This window comes from Heterodontus francisci, chromosome 5, assembly GCF_036365525.1.
Source record: "Heterodontus francisci isolate sHetFra1 chromosome 5, sHetFra1.hap1, whole genome shotgun sequence".
NCBI lineage: Eukaryota > Metazoa > Chordata > Chondrichthyes > Heterodontiformes > Heterodontidae > Heterodontus > Heterodontus francisci.
Genome location: NC_090375.1, coordinates 131,498,331 through 131,521,816, shown reverse-complemented (window position 1 = coordinate 131,521,816; position 23,486 = coordinate 131,498,331). Strand labels below are relative to the sequence as shown.

General features: G+C 44.6%; 1 protein-coding gene across 3 annotated transcripts in view; it reads left to right on the top strand.

Annotated features, from left to right (window-relative positions):
• The window catches only part of znf704 (zinc finger protein 704), a 253,873-nt gene that overhangs the window by 217,873 nt on the left and 12,514 nt on the right, over positions 1–23,486 (top strand). Inside the window, exons 7-8 of one of the 3 annotated variants that reach the window (XM_068032098.1) lie at positions 71–172; positions 23,328–23,425. In XM_068032098.1, coding sequence (XP_067888199.1) covers positions 71–172; positions 23,328–23,425 — 200 coding nt within the window. The other 2 variants (XM_068032100.1, XM_068032099.1) reach the window with 2 other exon arrangements.

Here is a 23,486-nt window from a genome sequence, read left to right as displayed (position 1 = left end):
ACTGGTACTAAAAGGTTTCAGCTTCTTCCTGGGCAATATGGTCCCCTTACAATACCACTTTTTCCAACAGGCCACGGCACCTGTCAACATTCCTAGATCGAAATTCACACCTAACAGTAATGGATTCAGCATCTCTTGGCAATCTCCACCAGTTACCTTCACAGGCATGCCAGTAAGTATGAGGAGCTTAAGGTGTAATAGAGACCTGAGGTCTCAGGGCAATGAAGACGTGGAGCAGCTGGAGACATCAAAGCATTGCATAAAATGCAATTCTACTTAATACAGTTCTAACATTGTTTCAAAACCATAGTGCAGCTTTCAATAATTTTGTGTTATTGATAAAATTTGTGATGGTACATTATTTCCAGAAAACTGAACTTAAACATTTTGTGGAATTTTCACATAGACTTTCCTGATCTACAACTTTGACAGAACCCCCAGAAAAACATTATGAGTGGCTAAAAACAGATAATTATGCAGTTTCTCCAGGAATTCTGCCAAAGTTATCCCAAAGTAGATGGGCATAACCCTGTGGAATATAAGGGTCTAAGGCATGGATTTTCTGATCATTCAGACAACTGGTGAAACCTTCATTTAAATGTATGCAGTGAATGTACATGCATTTTGCGCAATTCATGTTTGGAATATAATGTGTTCATCATGTTCATATACAGTGAACATTCTAGGAGACTGTTGTGCTAACAGGAAGTGAACGTTTCAAGGGGGCCCAATATATATCTTCATGTACTTGGATTTTTGCAGCCTAGAGGGAAAGAGTGTACTAGGTCCATTTTTTGCTGTGTTTTTTTTCTCCATTCTGTTTCTCACACAAAGTTTTGGCACTGAAATTTATCATTCTACCATGGATATTCCTATTGAAAAAAAGAGGAGAAACTAAGAAGAAATATTTCTATGCCTCCACTCTTACTTTAGAATCCAAATATCCTGGCAGAGGATTTGTCAGAGGTATGGCATTGCCAGTGGCTGTCATTGCCCTTATGTGTCTTAGTCTTATTCCTGAGTGCCTGGAGGCAGATCAGCAACCTAAGTCAATCTACAATGCACAGATTGATTAAGCAAGTGGATATTTCCTTATTTGGCATAGCAAACACAATGTTATTATATCCCCAGCATGAGAATGTATTTTTTTCAAGTAATATGATTCTCCAAAGACCTTGGCATTATTCATTGGCACCCAGGTGGTTTTACAAGTTCCTACTCACTTTTCCAGTGCACACATGAACTGCAAGATTTATCAGTCCCATCAATATTCAGCTCATCAGTGACCATCCCGAGTAGTAGTCATAAGGCATTTATTTTAAGGCAATCCACAGTGCCTGTATTATTTGATCCTTAAAGGAGGGTTCCAAGGTTGGCTCCAGGGAGCCCAAGGCCACCTTCATGAGTCAAAGATCATGATACTTCTCTGAAAACAGAAGCCAAGAAATACATATGATGCAGCTACCAGAATGATCATACATGTGCACAGTAGGCATCTTCATAGAATCATATAAATATACAGCACTGAGGAAACCATTCGGCCCATTGCAGCTCTGCTGATAACGGCAGTCATGCTGAGTCCCAAACCCCACTTATTGTCTATAATGCTGTAGATCCCTCATCCTCAAGTACCTGTCCAATTCTTTTTTTAAATTATTTATGAAATCAGCTTCCACCACCATTTCAGCTAGAACATTCTAGCATCACCCCATCTTTTTCCAATGATTTTGAATCCGTGATCTCTAGTTATTGACCCACTCACCAGAGGGAATATTTTTTCCCTATTTACTCTATCAAAATCTCTCATCTTGAAAACCTCTACTAGGTCACCTCTTAACCTTCTCTGTTCCAAGGAGAACAGTCCTAACTTTCCAATCTTTCCTCATAACTAAAGTTCCTCATCCCTGGTAACATCCTAGTAAGCCATCTTTATACCCTTTCAAAGGCCTTTATGTCTTTCCTGAAGTGTGGTGCCAAGAATTGTCCACAATATCCCAGCTGAGGCCTAACCAGTGATTTATAAAGTTCTAGCATGATCTTTTTGCTTTATATGCTATGGCTTTGTATTGCCTGTAGTTTTGGCGCAGCATACGCCAAATACCACCTTATTGAGACATTAGCGCAGGCATTACATGCATGCACTGAAAGCAGGCAGATTGACGTCAGTCAACATTTAATACTGATTTGACACCCGACATGCCATTTTTGTTCTTGTCGCTCTAGTCAATGCCCTCTTTTAAACACACTCAGCTGGAAATGTGTTCAACAGCATGAGGGACCCTACATCAGCACTGTTAAAAGGGATCATTATCCAACTTGCACCTCGGTTGCTTATTACTTTCTGCTGACTCTTGCTGAGTTTTTGGAAGTCATGAGTGTTTGGAGAAGTTCAGAAAAGTTGGTAAAGTCTGCACGGGGTGGTGCTGGGCAATGGGAAGGTGTTGGTTGCTACTGCCAGGACCCTGAGCACATCACTTGCTCCCAGTCATGGGACTTTAGTAGAAGTCCCCCTTGTGCTTCAGCATCAGAGGGAGATAAAGCAGAGAAAGCAAAGAAGACAAGCTGCTTGCAGGGAAAGAAGGGTTCTCAGCTGGTGGCCTTCTCCATCTAGCGTCTTCCAGGAGTACTTCTCCGACCTGCACCTAAGCCAGGAGCAATGTGTTTGGCAGATGCGCTTCACGAAGGAGGTGATCACTGAACTGTTAGAATCGGACTTGCTGTTTCAGAGCAGGGTGAGGACAGTGTTGCCAGTGGCCATGAAGGTGACATCACCCTCGATTTCTTTGCAAGTGGATTCTTCCAGGCTGGAACAAGTGAGCTAACATCTTGCAGTTCACAGTCATTTGCTGCATCTGGAGGTCACAGAGGCTCTGTATGCCAGGAGATGGGACTTAATTCTCTTTTCTCTAAACAGAAAGGAGCAGGTTTTGCCAGAATACTGGGCTTCCCCATGATGCAGGGTGCATTCAACTGCACTTCTGTGACTTTGCAGGCGCCACATCTCAATGGTGAGATGTACCGAAACCGCAAAGGGTCCCACGCGTTCAGTGTGCAGTTGGTGTACTACCACACCCAACACATCATGTTGATGAATTCCCGCTATCCTGGCAGCAGTCACGATGCATTCATTCTGTGCCAGGCCACTATTCTAGCAATCTTTCAGTCACCTCTTTGAACCAGAGAGTGGTTGCTTTGTGATAAGGGATATGCACTGTACACCAGGCTGATGACTCCCCTCCACAAACTAGCCACATGTGCCAGCTGCCATGAGGAATAGCATCAAACAGACAATCAGAGTGCTGAAGCAATGGTTCCACTGACTGACCATTCTTGAGGAAACTTTCAGTACTCGCCAGAACAGGTATCCTGATTCATGACAGTCTGTTGCATCCTCCACAACCTGGCCATCATGAGAGCACACCTCTTTCCAACATGGGTTCAGTGAGCATCTCAGGAGGAGAAGGAGGAAGGGAGGAGTCAGTTGGCACATCCATGTTCTGGACAGGCTTTCTGTGAGTGCATCATTGGACTCCATTTCCCCTGAATGAAACCCCGGATCCCCATTGCTCAACACTTTCCCCACCTTACCATCCCTCTTTGATAGACTATCATAGCACCCTCTTGGCCACAATCCTGAAATAAAAGCCACCACAAAGCAATCATTCCATACCAACTTTATCCAGTAAAACATCCAATACTCCATATAATACTCAACTAATCACCCTTGTGCAATCCCTTAGTGCCTGTCTTCTGGATGCCTTTGCCTGGCCTAGTGCTCCTACAGTGCTAACCTAGTGGCTGCAGCATGGCTGGTGGAAGGCTGCGGACTTGCACTGTTGGAGACTGCAGATGGCTTTACAGGAACCCCGCGAGCAGCTCTGGGCCTTGAGGGCCTGGCATCGGACTGCACCACCTCAGCTTGGGGGGCAGCAGTCTGAGCTGGCTGGCTGACAGGCATAGGAACATAGGAGCAGGAGTAGGCCATTCAGCCCATCGAGCCTGCCTGGCCATTCAATACAGTCATGGCTGATCTTCCACTTCAATACCTTTTTCCCACACTATCCTCATATCCCTTTATGTCATTGGTATTTAGAAATCTGTCAATCTCTGCTTTAAACATACTCAATGACTGAGCTTCCACAGCCCTCTGGGGTAAAGAATTCCAAAGATTTTGAGTAAATAAATTTCTCCTCATCTCTGTCCTAAGTGGCTTCTCCCTTATTTTGAAATTGTGTCCCCTGGTTCTAGCCTCCACAACCAGGGGAAAACATCTTACCTGCATCTACCCTGTCTATCCCTTTAAGTATTTTGTATTTTCAATGAGATCACCTCGCATTCTCTGACACTCTAGAGAATACAGGTCCAGTTTCCCCAATCTCTCTTCATAGGACAGTCCCACCATCCTCGGAACAAGTTTGGTGAACCTTCGTTGCACTCCCTCTATGGCAGTAATATCCTTCCTAACGTCAGGGGACCAGGTGCAGTCTAAGCAAGGTTCTATACAATAGAAGCAAGACTTCACTACTCCTGTACTCAAATCTTCTTGCAATAAAGGCTAACATGCCATTAGCCTTCTTAATTGCTTGCTGCACCTGCATGTTAGCTTTCAGTGACTTATTGACGAGAACACCCAGGTCCCTTTGTACATCTACACTTTCTAATCTCTTACCATTTAAGAACTACTCTGCACATCTGTTCCTCCTACCAAAGTGGATAACCTCACATTTTTCCACATTATATTTCATCTGCCACGTTCTTGCCCACTCTCTAAGTCTGTCCAAATCCCCTTGAAGCCACTTTGCATCTTCCTCACAACACACATTCCCACCTAGTTTTGTGTCATCCGCGAACTTGGAAATGCTACATTTGGTCCCCACATCCAAATCATTGATATATATTGTGAATAGCTGGGGCCCAAGCACTGATCCCAGCAGTACCCCACTAGTCACAGCCTGCCAACATGAGAATGACCTGTTTATTCATACTCTCTTCTTTTTGCCTGTTAACCAATCCTTAATCCATGCCAGAATATTACCTCCTATCCCATGTGCTTTAATTTTGCTAACCAGCCTCCTGTGGGGGACTTTATCAAAAGCCTGCTGAAAATCCAAGTATACCACGTCCACTAGCTCCCACTTATCAATTCTGTTAGTAACACCCTCAAAAAACTCCCAATAGGTTCGTCAAACATGATTTCCCATTCATAAATCCATGTTGACTATACCCAATCAGGTCATTATTATCCAAGTGTTCATTTATTACGTCCTTTAGAATAGATTCTAGCATTTTCCCAATGACTGATGTAAGACTAACAGGTCTGTAATTCCCTGTTTCCTCTCTCCCTCCCTTCTTAAATAGTGGGGTGACATTTGCGACCTTCCAATCTGCAGGAACTGCTCCAGAATCAATAGAATTTTGGAAGATGATCACAAATGCATCTATTATCTCCATAGCTACCTCTTTCAACACTCTGGGATGTAGAATATCAGGTCCTGGGGACTTATCAGTCTTCAGCCCCATTAATTTCTCCAATTCATCCTTCTTACTAATACTAATTTCCTTCAATTCCTCATTCCCCCTAATCCCTTGGATCTCTAATTCTGGGAGATTTCTTGTATCTTCCTCAGTGAAGACAGACACAAAGTAATCATTTAGCTTCTCTGCCATTTCTCTATTCCCCATTATAAATACTCCTTTCTCTGCCTGTAATGCACCCACATTTGTCTTCGCCAAGCGTTTCCTTTTTACATACCTACTGAAGCTTTTACAGTCCGTTTTTATATTTTTGCTAGCTTACATACATATTCTATTACCCCTTTCTTTATCAGTTTCTTGGTCCTCCTTTGCTGTATTCTAAAATCCTCCCAATCCTCAGGTTTACTACTATTTCTGGCAACTTTATAGGCCTTTTCTTTTAATCTTATACAATCCTTAACTTCCTTTGTTAGCCATGGTTGACTGCCTTTATTTTTGGGGTTTTTGTGACTTTAAGGAATGCATAGTTGCTATAAACTATGTAATAATTATTTGAAGACTATCCATTGCCTATGTATTGTCATACCTTTTAATGTATTTTCCCAATCCATCTCAGCCAATTTGCCCCTCATACCTTCATAATTTCCTTTCTTCAAATTTAGCACCCTGGCTTCAGATTGAACTACCTCACTTTCAAACATAATGTAAAATGCTATCATATTATGGTCACTCATTCCTAAAGGTTCTTTTTCAACAAGATTATTAATTAGCCATTTCTCATTGCATAATACTAGATCTAAAATAGCCTGTTCTCTAGTCAGTTCCTCAACATACTGCTGTAGGAAACCAGGTCTGGCGGCAGGCTGAAAGTAAAAAGGGAAGAACCAGCAAGCAGAGCTGTGCAGCCAAAAGAGAGAGAGAGAGGGAGTAACAGCTGCTTTCAGATCACCGATACAGCAAAAGGCTGCTAAGATTTGAACCCAGTTTGAAAGTCCCGGTTTGCAGAGGAGAAAAGACCAACAGGGTCACCAGAGATTGCCTTACTAACAGAAAACCAGCCGAGTGTGCTCAGAAGAAGTGAGGGAAGAGGACATTGGCTTTGCGAAGGACTGGGAGATCCAGCCCACTGCAACTGGGAGGAGTTTGGAACTTTTAACTGCAAGAATACCTTTTCGATGAGAACATTGTGTAATGCATAAATGTCATGTGAGGTTTTCATGGGTGTTAATAAGTTAATGGGAAAAAAAACGTTCTCTGTAATTTAGTGTATTAGCTGCCTGCTATATAGTGTTTAGTTAATGGTGATTTTGAGATAGTTGTCTCTACTGAGGATGTAACATCAGTTTGAGCTTCCACTGTAGGACTCAGACATTGGATGGATTCTGCTTGTGCTGCAATTGAGGCTGAAACATTGGCCATCACAGGTTTCATCATAGTCAGTTCTGCAAGTGTTCTCATGGAGTTGGCCATCACTTCCACGCTGGGAGCGGTGGCCACTGCTGGGACTGCAGCCCAGCCGCCTGTTAGCCGGGATCCAAGGTGAGGTTTGGTTGCCTCGCCGGGGGTAATCGGTCGGGCCCCGGCGAGACAAGGGTGGTCATTTGGGAGGAAAGGGAGAGTCTTGGTTCCTGGGGGTGGTTGGGGAAGCGGGGACAGCCCCTCAATCGGGCACCCTGTGCCCAATTGTCAGGGCTCACCCCAGGGGCGCTGAGAGGCTGCCAGCTTTTACCGGGTGGCCTTTCCTGGCTGCAGGACGCCCGCTTGCCATGCGTAAAATCCGCGTAGAGGTGGGCAAATGCCCTTAAGTGGCCGTTAATTGGCAACTTAAGGGCCTTGATTGGCCTGGGGTGGGCGGCCCATTTTTCGCCCCCCACCCCGGTCCTATGTAATGTGGGGCGGAGGCGGGAGCGGGTCAAGAAGAGCTCCTGGAGTATCCCGCTCCGTTTTAGGCCCCCCCCACCCACCCACCACCATCTGGCTCGTTGGGGTGGCGTAAAATTCCGGCCATAGTTTATTTAATGTAAAGTGGTTAAATGAATGGTAATCAGTGCAAAGCAGTATATGGTACAGTAATTATATACTTTTCTCCTCTCTGATACAAATCTAAACAGTGAAGAGCACTTTTCCCAGAGCTATCTCTCAACATATTTTGGATCATGAAAATAGATATGCACTTCCTATATGGTGAAACACCATCACAGAGACAAACTAGCGCCAATTCATGGCGGGCTATCAATTGACTGTTGAGTTAATGATAGACAGTCTAATATAAACCCCTGGCCAGAGTTGACTTTCAATAGGAATACAAAGAATCATTTATCTTGCCCCCAATCACAGGCTCGACTCAATTGTCAGTAAACAGTCTGTACTCCAGAACGACAGTCACCTAGGAGATTTTAAATTAAATGGCATGATTAGTTTCATTCAATTGTGCCACATATATTGAATGATCTGCTGGACAGGTCCCTGTCCACATTCAAAGGCAGCAATCATACCACAAATACTATGGACTCCCAGAACTCTGCATGTCCCTGCCTTGCTCTGAGGTGCCAGTATAAGCCAAACTGTAATGCAGATTCTCTCTACTTGCAGAAAACAATGAGCAATAAATGATCTTAACTGTCTAAATTGTGGTCAGCAATAAGGAAAATTGTCAGTTAGCAATGATCCTTCTAATTGTTTTCACAGTTGACATGCTTAAGCTAAATCATGTGATATTTCAAATGTGTGTATCCTTAAGAGTTGTAATGGTGGGTTTCACAATACCTAACTATAATTACATGTAACTCGAGACCCATTATTATCATTAATTCATATGGGGTATCAGGTTTTTAAATGAGCACTCGGGGTGAAGATAAAGTAGGCTTTGGATTTCGGCATGCATGTAATTGCAATAGTTTCGTTATAGCTCCAGTCCTCTCATTGTTCTATATGCACATTGTACTCTTATCTGTTGTACATTATGAACTCATAACATAAGCTGGGGCATAGTCCAGTGTTTGTTGCTTTTTACCCTGGAACAGCATAAACAAAGAGAAAACTGAACACTGCTCGCATCATACCAAGTTCCACCCTTCGTGTGACTCCTGGTACTACACCTAAATCTGGCTCCTAATTGCTGAATACTGCTGTTTTGGTGGATTAACTCTGTTCTACAAGAATTGCTGATCTTATAAAACGTCCCACTGCATAGTTCATGCCTCTTAATATATGGGTGTGGCAAGGAAAAGAGGAAGATTGTCAACTGGAATTCAGAAGGTTGACAAAATTGCCAGTATGAACTGAAAGGGGAGGAAATTGTCAGCGTTAATTGAGGGAGAAGGATTCATGAACTGTAAATGGGAGAGAAGGAAGAGTGTTTCCATGAACTTGGGGGAGTTTGTTTCTTTATCTGGGTACTAGGCAGGTGAAGACAGACAGCAGGTCATAAACTGTGTCACTTACATCAGAACATTGGAGCAGGACAACGCCATTCGCCCCATCGAGCCTGCTCCACCATTCAGCTAGATCATGGCTGATCTTCTAACTCAACTCCATTTTCCCACACTATCCCCATAACCCTTGATATCTAGAAATCTATCAATCTCTGTCTTAAATATACTCAGTAATTGAGTCTCCACCACCCTCTGGAGTAGAGAATTCCACAGATTCACCACCCTCTGAGTGAAGAAATTCCTCCTCATCTCAGTCCTAAATGGCTTATTTCTTATTCTGAGACTGTGTCCCCTGGTTCTAGACCCCCCCAGCCAGGGGAAACATCCTTCCTGCATCAACCCTGTCGAGCCCTGTAAGAATTTTGTATGTTTCAATGAGATCACCTCTCATTCTTCTAAACTCTAGAGAATACAAGCCCAGCTCCTCAATCTCTCCTCATAGGACAATCCCGCCATCCCAGGGATTAGTCTGGTGAACCTTAGTTGCACTCCCTCTATGGCAATTATATCTTTCCTTAGGTAAGGAGACCAAAACTGCACACAACACTCCAGGTGCAGTCTTGCCAATGCTCTATACAATTGCAACAAGACTTCTTCATTTTTGTACTCAAATCCTCTTGCAATAAAGGCCAATATACCATTTGCCTTCCTAACTGCTTCCAGCACCTGTATGTTAGCTTTCAGTGCCTTATGAACAAGGACACCCAGGTCCCTTTGGACACCAGTCTCTCACCATTTAAGAAATATTCTGCATTTCTGTTTTTTCCTACCAAAGTGGATAACTTCACATTTTTCCACATTATATTCCATCTACCATGTTCTTACCCACTCACGTAGCCTGTCTAAATCCCCTTGAAGCCTCTTTGCATCCTCCTCACAACTCACATTCCCACCTAGTGTCATCAGCAAAGTTGGAAATATTACATTTGGTCCCCACATCCAAATCATTGATGTGGATTGTGAATAACTGGGGCCCAAACACTGATCTTCGCGTTTCCCCACTAGTCACTGGTTACAGAAGTTATCTGTATTGATGAACGCCAGGAAAATAATCTAGTTTAAAAATACTGCAAACATAATAATATATTGTGTGCAATGCTACTGTTATACGTCGACTGCCTTTGTGTTACTGAGCCAGTAGGTGATTAAGGGTAACGAGAGAAACAAAAGGAGGATACTTGCCGAGTGAGGGGAGCACTCTTCTGAACTTTCCTCTGTATGCATCTTCCACACACCTGAGGCCAAATATGCTAAGGACCGTCTCCTCATATTGGGTTAGATGCTTTAATCATGATGGTCCCTCATCATCTGTGAGCATTTATTCCCACTGGATATGAACAGCCTTTTTCTGGACATTGAGATGCTAGAAATCCAGTCCTGTGGCAAGTGGACATCCCTCTGTGTGTGAATGCAAACCTACACAGCATGCATATAGCTTCAGTTGCAGATGCCAGGAGCTAACTGCTTGCTGTAGCAGCCTGCACTTTTCAACAGCAAGGTCTTCATGGACACTTCGAGGCTTTTCCTGGGACTGAGGAACACTTGTGGCCATCAAAGATTTTTAATTGTGAGTAAGCTTGGCCTACGAACACAAGATCAGAGTGGTCTCAAATAGGAAACTATTCTGGCTCACATTAAAGGTAGAACCCTAGTGTGAGTTAGAATGTTGACTTCCCTCCTGTGCTTCAGAACATTTTAAACAATCTCCTCAATCAGTGCCACACTTCAGATCTAAAAATACAGTTTCTTGCTTCTAACATCTGGTTATTTTCTTCAGAAAAGTCCTTATTTGGACTGTTATCACTATTAGCACAACCTGAATCTGCATATGCTTGATGCTGTTTGATATCTTTCACAGAATTGTCAAAAGTTCCCGAATGCTGATAATTAAAACCTCTACTGACTTATCTAGACAGTAACAGCTATTTTCATCATGTTAATACAATGATATATTTACTTTGTGCCCTTTTCATATCATAGCTTTCTGCTCATTGTTTTCCATGTCCAGAATGGTGTGGTAACTGCATTCACTTTGTCTGCCTGTTTTGTGGCTCTTCAGCAAAAGCTTCCTATATGACTCCACAAATGTTCACAAGTGCCTGCATGATATCATGGGTACAGCATTGGCGCTCTGATGCGACGTAGAGCTATTTTAAATTGCTGAGCAGCTCTTCTAAATGCATTTAAATATAGTTAATTGCAATTTAATGATAGGATCTCGGTTGTGTCAACTGCAGACGGTGCTCATGTGCCTTCAGCTTTACGTTTGTTATTGTCTCAACAGGGAAGCAGTCCTGAGTATTGCTGCATGGGAGAAGAGGGGGCTTCGGAGACCGTTGTCAGACAGTGTTGCTGTGGGCACGGGTTTCGGGGTGTCAGGAGCTGAGCAAGCAGGAATTGGGGTCTTGGAGGCTCTGCAAGGAGAAATTGGTGTCTTGGAGGCTCTGCAAGGGGATTCGGGGTCTCGGGCTCTGCAAGGGGATTCGGGGTCTCGGGCTCTGCAAGGGGATTCAGGATCTCGGGGCTCTACAAGGGGGTTCAGGGTCTTGGGGGCTCTGCAAATGGATTCGGGGGCTCGGTCTCTGCAAGGGGATTTGGGATCTCGGGGCTCTGCAAGTGAATTCGGGGTCTCGGGCTCTGCAAGGGGGTTCAGGGTCTCGGGCTCTGCAAGGGGATTCAGGGTCTTGGGGGCTCTGCAAGGGGGTTCGGGATCTCGGTCTCTGCAAGGGGATTCGGGATCTCGGGGCTCTGCAAGGGGGTTCAGGGTCTTGGGGGCTCTGCAAGTGGATTCGGGGTCTCGGGCTCTGCAAGGGGGTTCGGGATCTCGGTCTCTGCAAGGGGATTCGGGATCTTGGGGCTCTGCAAGTGGATTCGGGGTCTCGGGCACTGCAAGGGGGTTCAGGGTCGGGCTCTGCAAGTGGATTCGGGGTCTCGGGCTCTGCAAGGGGGTTCGGGGTCTCGGTCTCTGCAAGGGGATTTGGGGTCTCGGGCTCTGCAAGGGGGTTCAGGGTCTCGGTCTCTGCAAGGGGGTTCGGGGTCTCGGTCTCTGCAAGGGGGTTCAGGGTCGGGCTCTGCAAGTGGATTCAGGGTCTCGGGCTCTGCAAGGGGGTTCGGGGTCTCGGTCTCTGCAAGGGGATTTGGGGTCTTGGGCTCTGCAAGGGGGTTCAGGGTCTCGGTCTCTGCAAGTGGATTCGGGGTCTCGGTCTCTGCAAGGGGGTTCAGGGTCTCGGCCTCTGCAAGGGGGTTCGGGGTCTCGGTCTCTGCAAGGGGATTTGGGGTCTCGGGCTCTGCAAGTGGATTCGGGGTCTCGGGCTCTGCAAGGGGGTTCAGGGTCTCGGTCTCTGCAAGGGGGTTCGGGGTCTCGGTCTCTGCAAGGGGGTTCGGGGTCTCGGTCTCTGCAAGGGGATTTGGGGTCTCGGGCTCTGCAAGTGGATTCGGAGTCTTGGGCTCTGCAAGGGGGTTCGGGGTCTCGGTCTCTGCAAGGGGGTTCAGGGTCTCAGGCTCTGCAAGGGGATTCGGGATCTCGGGGTTCTGCAAGGGGGTTCAGGTACTTGGGGGCTCTGCAAGTGGATTCGGGGTCTTGGGCTCTGCAGGGGGGTTCGGGGTCTCGGTCTCTGCAAGGGGGTTCAGGGTCTCAGGCTCTGCAAGGGGATTCGAGATCTCGGGGTTCTGCAAGGGGGTTCAGGTACTTGGGGGCTCTGCAAGGGAGTTCGGGGTCTCGGTCTCTGCAAGGGGATTTGGGGTCTCAGGGACTCTGCAAGGGGATTCAGGGTCTTGGGGGCTGTTTGCCCCTTGCCTCTGACGTTTTCCAAATTTGGAACCAGTTGCCGTTTAAGAGTGTCTAGCAAGAGCACTTGCTGCCAGATATTCCACCCTCTGCCTTCCATGTGTTGTTTCCTGGATATATGATTTATGTTCCAGGAGCATTGAAAATATGTATTGCTTTAATGTCAGCCATGTCTGTGTGACCCAGAACTCCCTTTGTGTCTGTTCACCTACAGATTTTGCTGGCACTCCAGAACCTAGCACACTACGTCTCTGTCCCTTTCTCATTCAATATCAACACCTGCTCAACTCCTCCTCCCCTCACCTGCTTTTCAGCTCTTCTGCTCAGCAATTGCACCTCCTCTCCCAAATTCCTACCTCTTTGTACAAAGGCACAGTTAAAATTCTCAACCGTGTGTTTAATTCCTTGCATGGCTTTGCCCTATCTCATTTATGTAAACTACTCCTGCCATCCAACATCTACCTCCCCTTCAATTAGACAGTTATATGAAAAGGAAGAATGTGCAGGCTTACGGGGAGAAGGCGGAGGAATGGAACTGAGGGAATTGTCCTTTCAGAGAGCCAGTGCCGACACGATGGGCCAAATGGCCTCCTTCTGCACTGTAACAATTCTGTGATTTCCCCAAATTCTCTGGTTCTCTGGCTCCAGTCCCTTGTGCATATGCTCCCTTTCAGTTCACCTTTGGTGGCGTTGGGATCTAGATCCCAATCTCTGCAGTTCCCTGCCTAAACCCCTCTGTATCTCCATCTCTTTCCTGAAGGCCCTCCTTTAAACCACTGTCTTTGGTCACCTTTCCTAACTTCTCCTTTGGTTCAACAACTTTTTTCCTCACACTCTCTGTGAGGTGTCTTGCGATGTTTTTCTGTCCTAAAGGTGCAGTATAAATGCAAGTTGTTGCTATTTTAAGTAAAAAGTTGCTAGTCTCTTTTAATCTGTCGCACATTTTAAATCCTGCAGCCGCTCCCAAAATGTGGAGCTCATAATTAGTGACATTCATAACCCCAGGAACTCGATTTCAATATTAATATTAGGCTGACTCGGGAACTTCTCATCAGGAAGGCATGTAGTTGCACTCTGCCTTATTTCTGCTTCAGATTTTGCCCAGTGAAAAATCTAACCTTATGCCCCGATGTTAACCCGGGGAGTGGATTTCTACAGGTGTTCTCTCACTCATCTTTTGCAACTTTGGCATAAAGGCTGTAAGGAACCCCAGAAAAAAATACATTTAACACTTTTCCCAAGGTTACCCATGGCTCTCCTGCTGAAGTTACAGCGGACGAACAGGTGAACAACCTGCCTTGCAGAACTTCCCCCTCCCCTTAATGCTGTTCTTCTCCGGCCTTCTCAGGCATTTTGCTCAGGTGGGGGAGGATTGTATACATTGCTTAACATTTTTAGTGTTATTTGTGCTTATCGCATCTGTGCTCAGCATTAAGCATAGGGATGGGAAATTAGATTCAAAGCCAATAATTTCTGCCATTTTATAATTTGATTTGGTTTCTCTTCTTTTCAAAAATAAACTAAATTAATTTTAGGCAAAGGGCCCTTATTTCTGTTGGTCCTGCAGTGTTCAATATTACCTAGGGCCTCGAGCCTGCAATCCCACCTCTTGCCATCACAGATTTCTATTGTTCCTTAAATAATTCTATGGTTTTTGCTTCCACTTTTCCTACTGGAACTCCATTCCCTGTTGATCACTTTTTGTTTGAAGAACTTCCAGAGATCAGTTGTAAATTTACCACTTCAGACTGCCGTATGATATTATCACTGAATTAATTTGTGTAAAATATTTTTTAAACCTTTTGTTATGTTTATTTTGGTATGGAATTCCAGTCAGCAATTTTGTGTTGCCTCCTGTATTATTCTGAACGCAGTTAACACATTATTTACATTAGCCACTGGATTTAATTATATCTATCAAGTTCACTCTGCTGCTTGGATTATTCTTTTGGGCCTCCTTATCTCGAGAGACAATGGATATGCGCCTGGAGGTGGTCAGTGGTTTGTGAAGCAGCGCCTGGAGTGGCTATAAAGGCCAATTCTGGAGTGACAGGCTCTTCCACAGGTGCTGCAGAGAAATTTGTTTGTCGGGGCTGTTGCACAGTTGGCTCTCCCCTTGCGCCTCTGTCTTTTTTCCTGCCAACTACTAAGTCTCTTCGACTCGCCACAATTTAGCCCTGTCTTTATGGCTGCCCGCCAGCTCTGGCGAATGCTGGCAACTGACTCCCACGACTTGTGATCAATGTCACACGATTTCATGTCGCGTTTGCAGACGTCTTTATAGCGGAGACATGGACGGCCGGTGGGTCTGATACCAGTGGCGAGCTCGCTGTACAATGTGTCTTTGGGGAGGGATCCTGCCATCTTCCATGCGGCTCACATGGCCAAGCCATCTCAAGCGCCGCTGACTCAGTAGTGTGTATAAGCTGGGGGTGTTGGCCGCTTCAAGGACTTCTGTGTTGGAGATATAGTCCTGCCACCTGATGCCAAGTATTCTCCGAAGGCAGCGAAGATGGAATGAATTGAGACGTCGCTCTTGGCTGGCATACGTTGTCCAGGCCTCGCTGCCGTAGAGCAAGGTACTGAGGACACAGGCCTGATACACTCGGACTTTTGTGTTCCGTGTCAGTGCGCCATTTTCCCACACTCTCTTGGCCAGTCTGGACATAGCAGTGGAAGCCTTACCCATGCGCTTGTTGATTTCTGCATCTAGAGACAGGTTACTGGTGATAGTTGAGCCTAGGTAGGTGAACTCTTGAACCACTTCCAGAGCGTGGTCGCCAATATTGATGGATGGAGCATTTCTGACGGCCTGCCCCATGATGTTCGTTTTCTTGAGGCTGATGGTTAGGCCAAATTCATTGCAGGCAGACGCAAACCTGTCGATGAGACTCTGCAGGCACTCTTCAGTGTGAGATGTTAAAGCAGCATCGTCAGCAAAGAGGAGTTCTCTGATGAGGACTTTCCGTACTTTGGACTTCGCTCTTAGACAGGCAAGGTTGAACAACCTGCCCCCTGATCTTGTGTGGAGGAAAATTCCTTCTTCAGAGGATTTGAACGCATGTGAAAGCAGCAGGGAGAAGAAAATCCCAAAAAGTGTGGGTGCGAGAACACAGCCCTGTTTCACACCACTCAGGATAGAAAAGGGCTCTGATGAGGAGCCACCATGTTGAATTGTGCCTTTCATATTGTCATGGAATGAGGTGATGATACTTAGTAGCTTTGGTGGACATCCAATCTTTTCTAGTAGTCTGAAGAGACCACGTCTGCTGACGAGGTCAAAGGCTTTGGTGAGATCAATGAAAGCAATGTAGAGGGGCATCTGTTGTTCACGGCATTTCTCCTGTATCTGACGAAGGGAGAACAGCATGTCAATGGTCGATCTCTCTGCACGAAAGCCACACTGTGCCTCAGGTTAGACGCGTTCGGCCAGCTTCTGGAGCCTGTTCAGAGCGACTCGAGCAAAGACTTTCCCCACTATGCTGAGCAGGGAGATTCCACGGTAGTTGTTGCAGTCACCGCGGTCACCTTTGTTTTTATAGAGGGTGATGATGTTGGCATCGCACATGTCCTGGGGTACTGCTCCCTCGTCCCAGCACAGGCATAGCAGTTCATGTAGTGCTGAGAGTATAGCAGGCTTGGCACTCTTGATTATTTCTGGGGTAATGCTGTCCTTCCCAGGGGCTTTTCCGCTGGCTAGAGAATCAGTGGCATCACTGAGTTCCGATTTGGTTGGCTGTATGTCCAGCTCATCCATGACTGGTAGAGGCTGGGCTGCATTGAGGGCAGTCTCAGTGACAGCATTCTCCCTGGAGTACAGTTCTAGGTAGTGCTCAACCCAGCGGTCCATCTGTTTGCGTTGGTCAGTGATTATGTCCCCCGATTTAGATTTGAGGGGGGGGCGATCTTCTTGATGGTTGGCCCAAGAGCTCTCTTCATGCCATCATACATTCCTCTGATGTTTCCGGTGTCTGAGGCCAGCTGAATATGACTGCATAGGTGTTGCCAGTAGTCGTTTGCGCAACGCCTTGGATTATAGTACATTACAAAGCCATCAATAATAAAAAGATGGGGTAAAGATTGCCTCTGTGCAGTATTATAAAGAAGGTATTTATGATTTGAATGCATATAGCGCAGAGGAAAGCACTTCGTACCCTTTGGAATAGAAAAATAAAAGTAATCACAGAATCATTACAATGCAGAAGGAGGCCACTCGGTCCATTGTGTCCGCATCAGCTCGCTGAAAGAGCAACTCCCTCAGTTCCATTCCCCTGCCTTCTCCCCATTCTTCCTTTTCATATAACTGTCTAATTCCCTTTTGAATGCTTCAATCGAACCGGCCTCCACCACATTCTCAGGCAGAGCATTCCAGACCTTAACCACTCGCTGCGTGAAAAAGTTTTTCCTCATGTCACTTTTGCTTCTCTTACCAAATACTTTAAATCTGTGCCCTCTCATTCTCGATCTTTTCACGAGTGGGAACAGTTTCTCTCTATCTACTCTGTCCAGACCCTCATGATTTTGAATACCTCTATCAAATCTCCTCTCAGCCTTCTCTTCTCCAAGGAAAACAGTCCTAATTTCTCCAGTCTATCTTCGTAACTGAAATTCCTCATCCCTGGAACCATTCTCGTGAATCTTTTCTGTACTCTCTCCAATGCCCTCACATCTTTCCTAAAGTGGGGTGGTAATCAAGTGTTAAAAAGGACTAAATACATTATGGGGATGATTCCCTCAGTGTTTATATGCATTGAAATTATAAACACCTTATTTATAATGCTGCACATAGGAAATCTTTACCCCATCTTGTTGTTATTGATGGTTTTTTCTGATATTGAGAATTTATGCTGAAATTCCCAGCATTGGCAAAAGGATAACCAGGGAAAGAGTAGGGCCCAATCGGGACCAAAGTGGCAATCTGTGTATGGAGCCAGAGGATATAAGTAAGGTTTTAAATGATTACTTTTCATCTGTGTTTACTATGGAGAAGGATGATGTAGGTGTAGAGATCAGGGAGGGGGATTGTGATATGCTTGAACATATTAGCAATGAAAGGGAGGAAGTATTAGCTGTTTTCGCGGGCTTAAAAGTGGATAAATCCCCATACCCAGATGAGATGTATCCCAGGCTGTTATGTGAGGCAAGAGAGGAGATAGCAGGGGCTCTGACATAAATTTTCAAATACTTTCTGGCCACAGGAGAGATACCGGAGGACTGGAGGACAGCGAATGTGCTACCATTATTCAAGAAGGGTAGCAGGGATAAGCCAGGTAATTACAGGCCGGTGAGTCTAACATCAGTGGTTGGGAAATTATTGGAAAGGTTTCTGAGGGACAGGATTAATCTCCACTTGAAGAGGCAGGGATTAATCAGGGATAGTCAGCATGGCTTTGTCAGGGGGAGATCATGTCTAACTAACTTGATTGAATTTTTTGAGGCGGTGACTAGATGTGTAGATGAGGGTAAAGCAGTTTATGTAGTCTACATGGACTTCAGTAAGGTTTTTGATAAGGTCCTGCATGGGAGATTGGTTAAGAAGGTAAGAGCCCATGGGATCCAGGGCAATTTGGTAAATTGGATCCAAAATTGGCTTCGTGGCAGGAGGCAGATGGTAATGGTCAAGGGTTGTTTTTGCGAGTGGAAGCCTGTGACCAGTGGTGTACCACAGGGATCGGTGCTGGATCCTTTGCTGTTTGTAGTGTACATTAATGATTTAGACGTGAAAATAGGAGGTATGATCAGTAAATTCGCAGATGACACGAAAGTTAGTGGTGTCGTAAATAGTGAGGAGGATATAGGGCTGGTAAGATGGGCAGAGCAGTGGCAAATGGCATTTAATCCTGAGAAGTGAGAGGTGATGCATTTTGGGAGGACTAACAAGGCAAGGGAATATACAGTGGACGGTAGGATCCTAGGAAGTACAGAGGGACCTTGGTGTACTTGTCCACAGATCACTGGAGGCAGCAGTACAGGTAGATAAGGTGATTTGGAAGGCATATGGGATACTTGCCTTTATTAGCCGAGGCATAGAATATAAGAGCAGGGAGGTTATGATGGAGCTGTATAAAACACTAGTTTAGGGCACAGCTGGAGTACTGTGTACAGTTCTGGGCACCACACTATAGGAAGGATGTGATTGCACTGGAGAGGGTGCAGAGCAGATTCACCAGAATGTTGCCTGGGCTGGAGCATTTCAGCTATGAAGAGAGACTGAAAAGGCTAGGGTTGTTTTCCTTAGAGCAGAGAAGGCTGTGGGGGGACATGATTGAGGTGTACAAAATTATGAGGCATTGATAGGTTAGATAGAAAGAAACCTTTTCCTTTAGCGGAGGGGTCAATAACCAAGGGTTGTTAAGGTAAGGGGCAGGAGGTTTAGAGGGGATTTGAGGGGAAAAAGATTTACCCAGAGGGCGGTTGGAATCTGGAACGCACTGCCTGAAGGGGTGGTAGAGGCAGGAACCCTCACAATATTTAAGAAATATTTCGATGAGCACTTGAAACGCCATAGCATACAAGGCTATGGGCCAAGTGCTGGAAAATGGGATTAGAATCGTTAGGTGCTTGATGGCCGGCACAGACACGATGGGCCGAAGGATCTGTATAACTCTATGACTCTATGCTCAAGATCCTTGATGTTAAAGTATGTCAGGTGGATACTGTCAGCAAATGAATTGGCTAGCTGGTCTCATTGCAAGGCAAAGTTTAAATAAGTATGTGTGGAGGACATATTAAATCCACCTTCCTTCCTCTGTTTTGGAATAACTCATGTTTAGTCATACCTTTGTTGGTTAGCCCTTTGAGCACCAGTTGTCTTTTGTACCATTTGAAATAAGACTGATCTATAATGGAGTGGAAAAATGTTGTTTCCGTTAAAGGGAGAGGTATAGATTCTGTTTTGGCATTCATTTTCTGTTTAATGCATTGTTTCAGTTTCATTGACAGCTTGGCTAAATCAGGAGATCATGGATTTGAGCTTGGAGCCTCAAGATGATATTTCAGTGAAGTACTGAGTCCTGCATCAGCAGAGGTGTCATCTTTTGGTTAAGACGTCAAACCAAGGCTCCGTGTGGTAGTATAGGATCCCATGGTACTGTTCTTTCTGTGTCCTGGCCAAAATCCATCCCTCAGCGAACACCACTAAAAACAACTGTTAGTGAAACCCTGTGAGCACAAATTGAGTGCTGTATAAAGGTCAAGTTTTTTCTTCTTCTCATGTACAATTCTAGAATGCTCATTATAACATGGCTTATATGCAAGGGAAAGTTCCTCTACTGTTCCCCAATAACATGCATCTTTACACCAACTTCAGAAAACCCCTTCACCTGTTGCTTCAGTTATTGAAACCTATAAAATTCTTAGAGGGCTTGACAGAGTCGATGCTGAGAGACTTTTTTCCCCTGGCTGGAGAGTCGAACTAAGGCTCATAGTCTCAGGATGAGGGGTCGGCCATTTAGCACCAAGATAAGGAGAACCTTATTCACTCAGAGGGTTGTGAATCTTTGGAATTCGCTACCGCAGAACTCTGTGGATGCTCAGTCGTTGAGTGTATTCAAAAATTAGATTGATAGATTTTTGGACTCTAAGGGAATCAAGCAATATGGGGATGTGGCCTGGAAGTGGAGTTGAGGTTGAAGATCAACCATGATCATGGAGCAGGCTCAAAGGGCTGTATGGCCCACTTCTGCTTCTATTTCTTGTGCTGTTATGTTATTGATTCCATCTTATCATTAGCCACCACTCTATCGTATCTCATAGCGGAACAGTCAGTCCAGCACTGAGTTATGACAGTACTGTCCAAGAGGCTGCATCCATAAGGAACTGAACAGGCGAATTTTATGTGAAATCCTTGTAGCCGACAGAGGGCCCAGGTCGCAGAGGTAAATCTCACTCCCGCTTGGCCATATTGCTTTTAATATAATAGCTGTAGAAATCAGTTTTGTGTCATTTTATAGTTTTGAGTAAAAAGTAGTTAGAGAAGTGTGGGCATCCATAGAATATTCTTCTGAGAGTATTACCGAAATTCAAAAATTGTTCATTTGAGGCACTGACACTTGGATCCCAGTAAACTAGGTGTGAATCTGCAAATCTCAGTATCGATTTACATTCAAATTTACTGGCTGTCTGAATGTGAATTTTTCCAGTTCTCAGCCAGGACCTGAATGGAGCATATATCAAGCAGCATAGAAAAATAAACACCCTGCTTCTTCCCCAGCACTTGCTTTCATTTAGATATTTGTAGATCAGTATAACCCTGAGCTGAACCATTCTGACCACCTGATTATCAGAGTTGACCACTGGACAGCAGTGGAGCCTAATAATGGAGGGAAAATAGCCTGTTTCTTTCCTAAGTTGGAAACTTGTTTTACTGGGCTGTAGAAGTGATTCTGTAGACAACAAACATTACCTGAATTTAGTGTCCAGCACTTGTATTCAGTGTCCTAGTCCATTATTTCTTCAAGATGCTTCTTTTGAAGCTACTTTTCTATCAGCTTCTGCATGTGCAGTAGAGTTCCTAGAGAGTTGCAGAGTAGTGATGAGGGAACGGGCTGAGTCAATTCCAGGAAATGGACATTGTGCTCACCTATATGTGCTTATTTATGGTGTGCTTCTAAGAACTGTTACCATGACAGATACAGTGACTGCAGTTGATTTTATTTCTGTGCATGTGAAAAAAGAGACAGCCTTCAATGTCATTGCTGTCTGAAAAAGGATAGTAGTGGTGCAGATGATTTACAATAATTGTGAACATTACCCTTCCATGGAAGGTATAGGCTGATTTCTGTACAGTATCATTGTTCTGAAATAGATTTACAATGATTTATAATAATTACCTGAAATGTCTGGAAATGAACATATTCAGTACTTGTGGCAGTCTGACTAAAGAGTTAATGTGGATTTCAATGATTTTTATGAACAATCATATGATGTAGAATATATCCATATTCAATCCTTTTATGTTGCTTGGAGTGAGACACTTGATATACTACAGACGCTGACCCAGTCCTCTGTAGAATGCATAAAGCATCAATAATATTGAAGTTATTGGTATGGAGCACTGTGATTTACAGTAATTGTGCTCAGTGTCTCTTAGTGAATTACCATATTTTGCCCATTAGAGCAGACTGATGAGAGTGTTTGTCAGCTATGAGAACTCTGATATGGACAATTAATGTCTTTGTTACAAGGCTACACTGCACTGTTATGCTGTACTTCAATCCCCCTGGCAAAAGTGAACCAAATCAAAAGCTCATTATGTATTCTCCAGATACTACTCCAGGAATCTAATGAGCATGGCTTCATAGCTAGATAGTGGCTGCTATTCTGTACTCTACTATTCTACCTCAAAAAGCTTGTTCTGGCGCTTTTTACTTTAATGCTTTTGATTAACCTTGAGCTTTTTGTACAAAAGAACATCTGCGCTAATTAAAATGACTTCATTTGACTCTCAGCTGGTTAACGTTTGCTTCTCAAAAAATGTTATGTTCAGAACTCCGATAAACCTTCCATCCCATCAGCCTCGGTATTCATGGTAAATCCTCTGCCATTTCTGCCACCCCAGTGTGATGCCACCACCAAACACAGCTTCCTCTCCCCTTTTAGCATTCCAAAGGGACCGTTCCCTCCTGAGATTCGGCCTGTTGTAAGCCCTTCACCTCACAGAGACTTGTGCCAGCAAAATCGGAGGGAAGTTAAGCACAGCTGCAGGCTTGTGAGGCCTGCATTCCAGGCCACCTCCTTCAGAGCCTTCTGGCTGCTGCTGGTCAACTGTAAGACTTGAATATCTGCCGAGTGCGCACTGATAAATTTTGTACTTTACCCTGGGGTCTTTTCAGCTGTTGAGTGGGTGAGGTTTCCAGTGCTACTACTCTGCCAGCTTCTTGTGGCACCCCTGCAACTGGGCGTGAAGTAGCTCTAATTACGTTATCACCCATATGTAATAGTTTACATATTCCATATATGTGCCACATCATACACACATCGCATTTGAAAGATCCATTATGAGCAATTTGACAACACTGTGATGTGAACTACAGGACTCAATTAAATCAAAACTTTATTCTTTTCAGAACTTATCACTACGAGGTTTATAAATTATCTTATTTGGTAAGATGGCCCTTGCTAGTAAACTGAACACCAAATGATTTTAAAAATCTTATAAAAATTTTATTGCAAATGCATAAAAAGTAAATCAGATGTTTTTGTACACTTGTAATTCCTGCTGACTGACTTGCTGATCCATTGAGTTTGGCTGCAAAATTCTGGTTCGGTCATCAACATATTTGTTGGGATTGATTTAGTTTTCACAGTTCTCCAACCAGCGATAGGGATTGTTAGCTATCATTTGAAGGACAGAAAAAGGAACACGCTCTTGTTCTGTTCACTGTTTCTTTGGAGGGTGAAGAGTTGTGTGATGTACATGTGACAGGAAGCAAATCTCCATGTTGCTAGAAAAAATGTTGCAGTCTTTAATGCCCTTTTAGATAAAAAGATTATAATGCAAACAGTGTTAATTTTATTTCACAGGCATTCTATCCAACAGAAAGAAGGATTTCTGATTAGGTGGATTGTTGGACACTTCCCACTGGAGCAGTATGTTAGTAGGACTGATGTAAATTTTGTGTGTGTGCTAGGTTTCACCAACCCATAACCGTCCTGTGGGTATTGGAGAGCAGCGCCAGCAGCCCCTCACTTCACTCTCCTCTCCGCCCAGACCTGTGGTTGGAGCAAGGTACAGTACTCATTTCTCACTAATAATATACAGATCATTTGCTCCAGCTTCAAATCCAGTC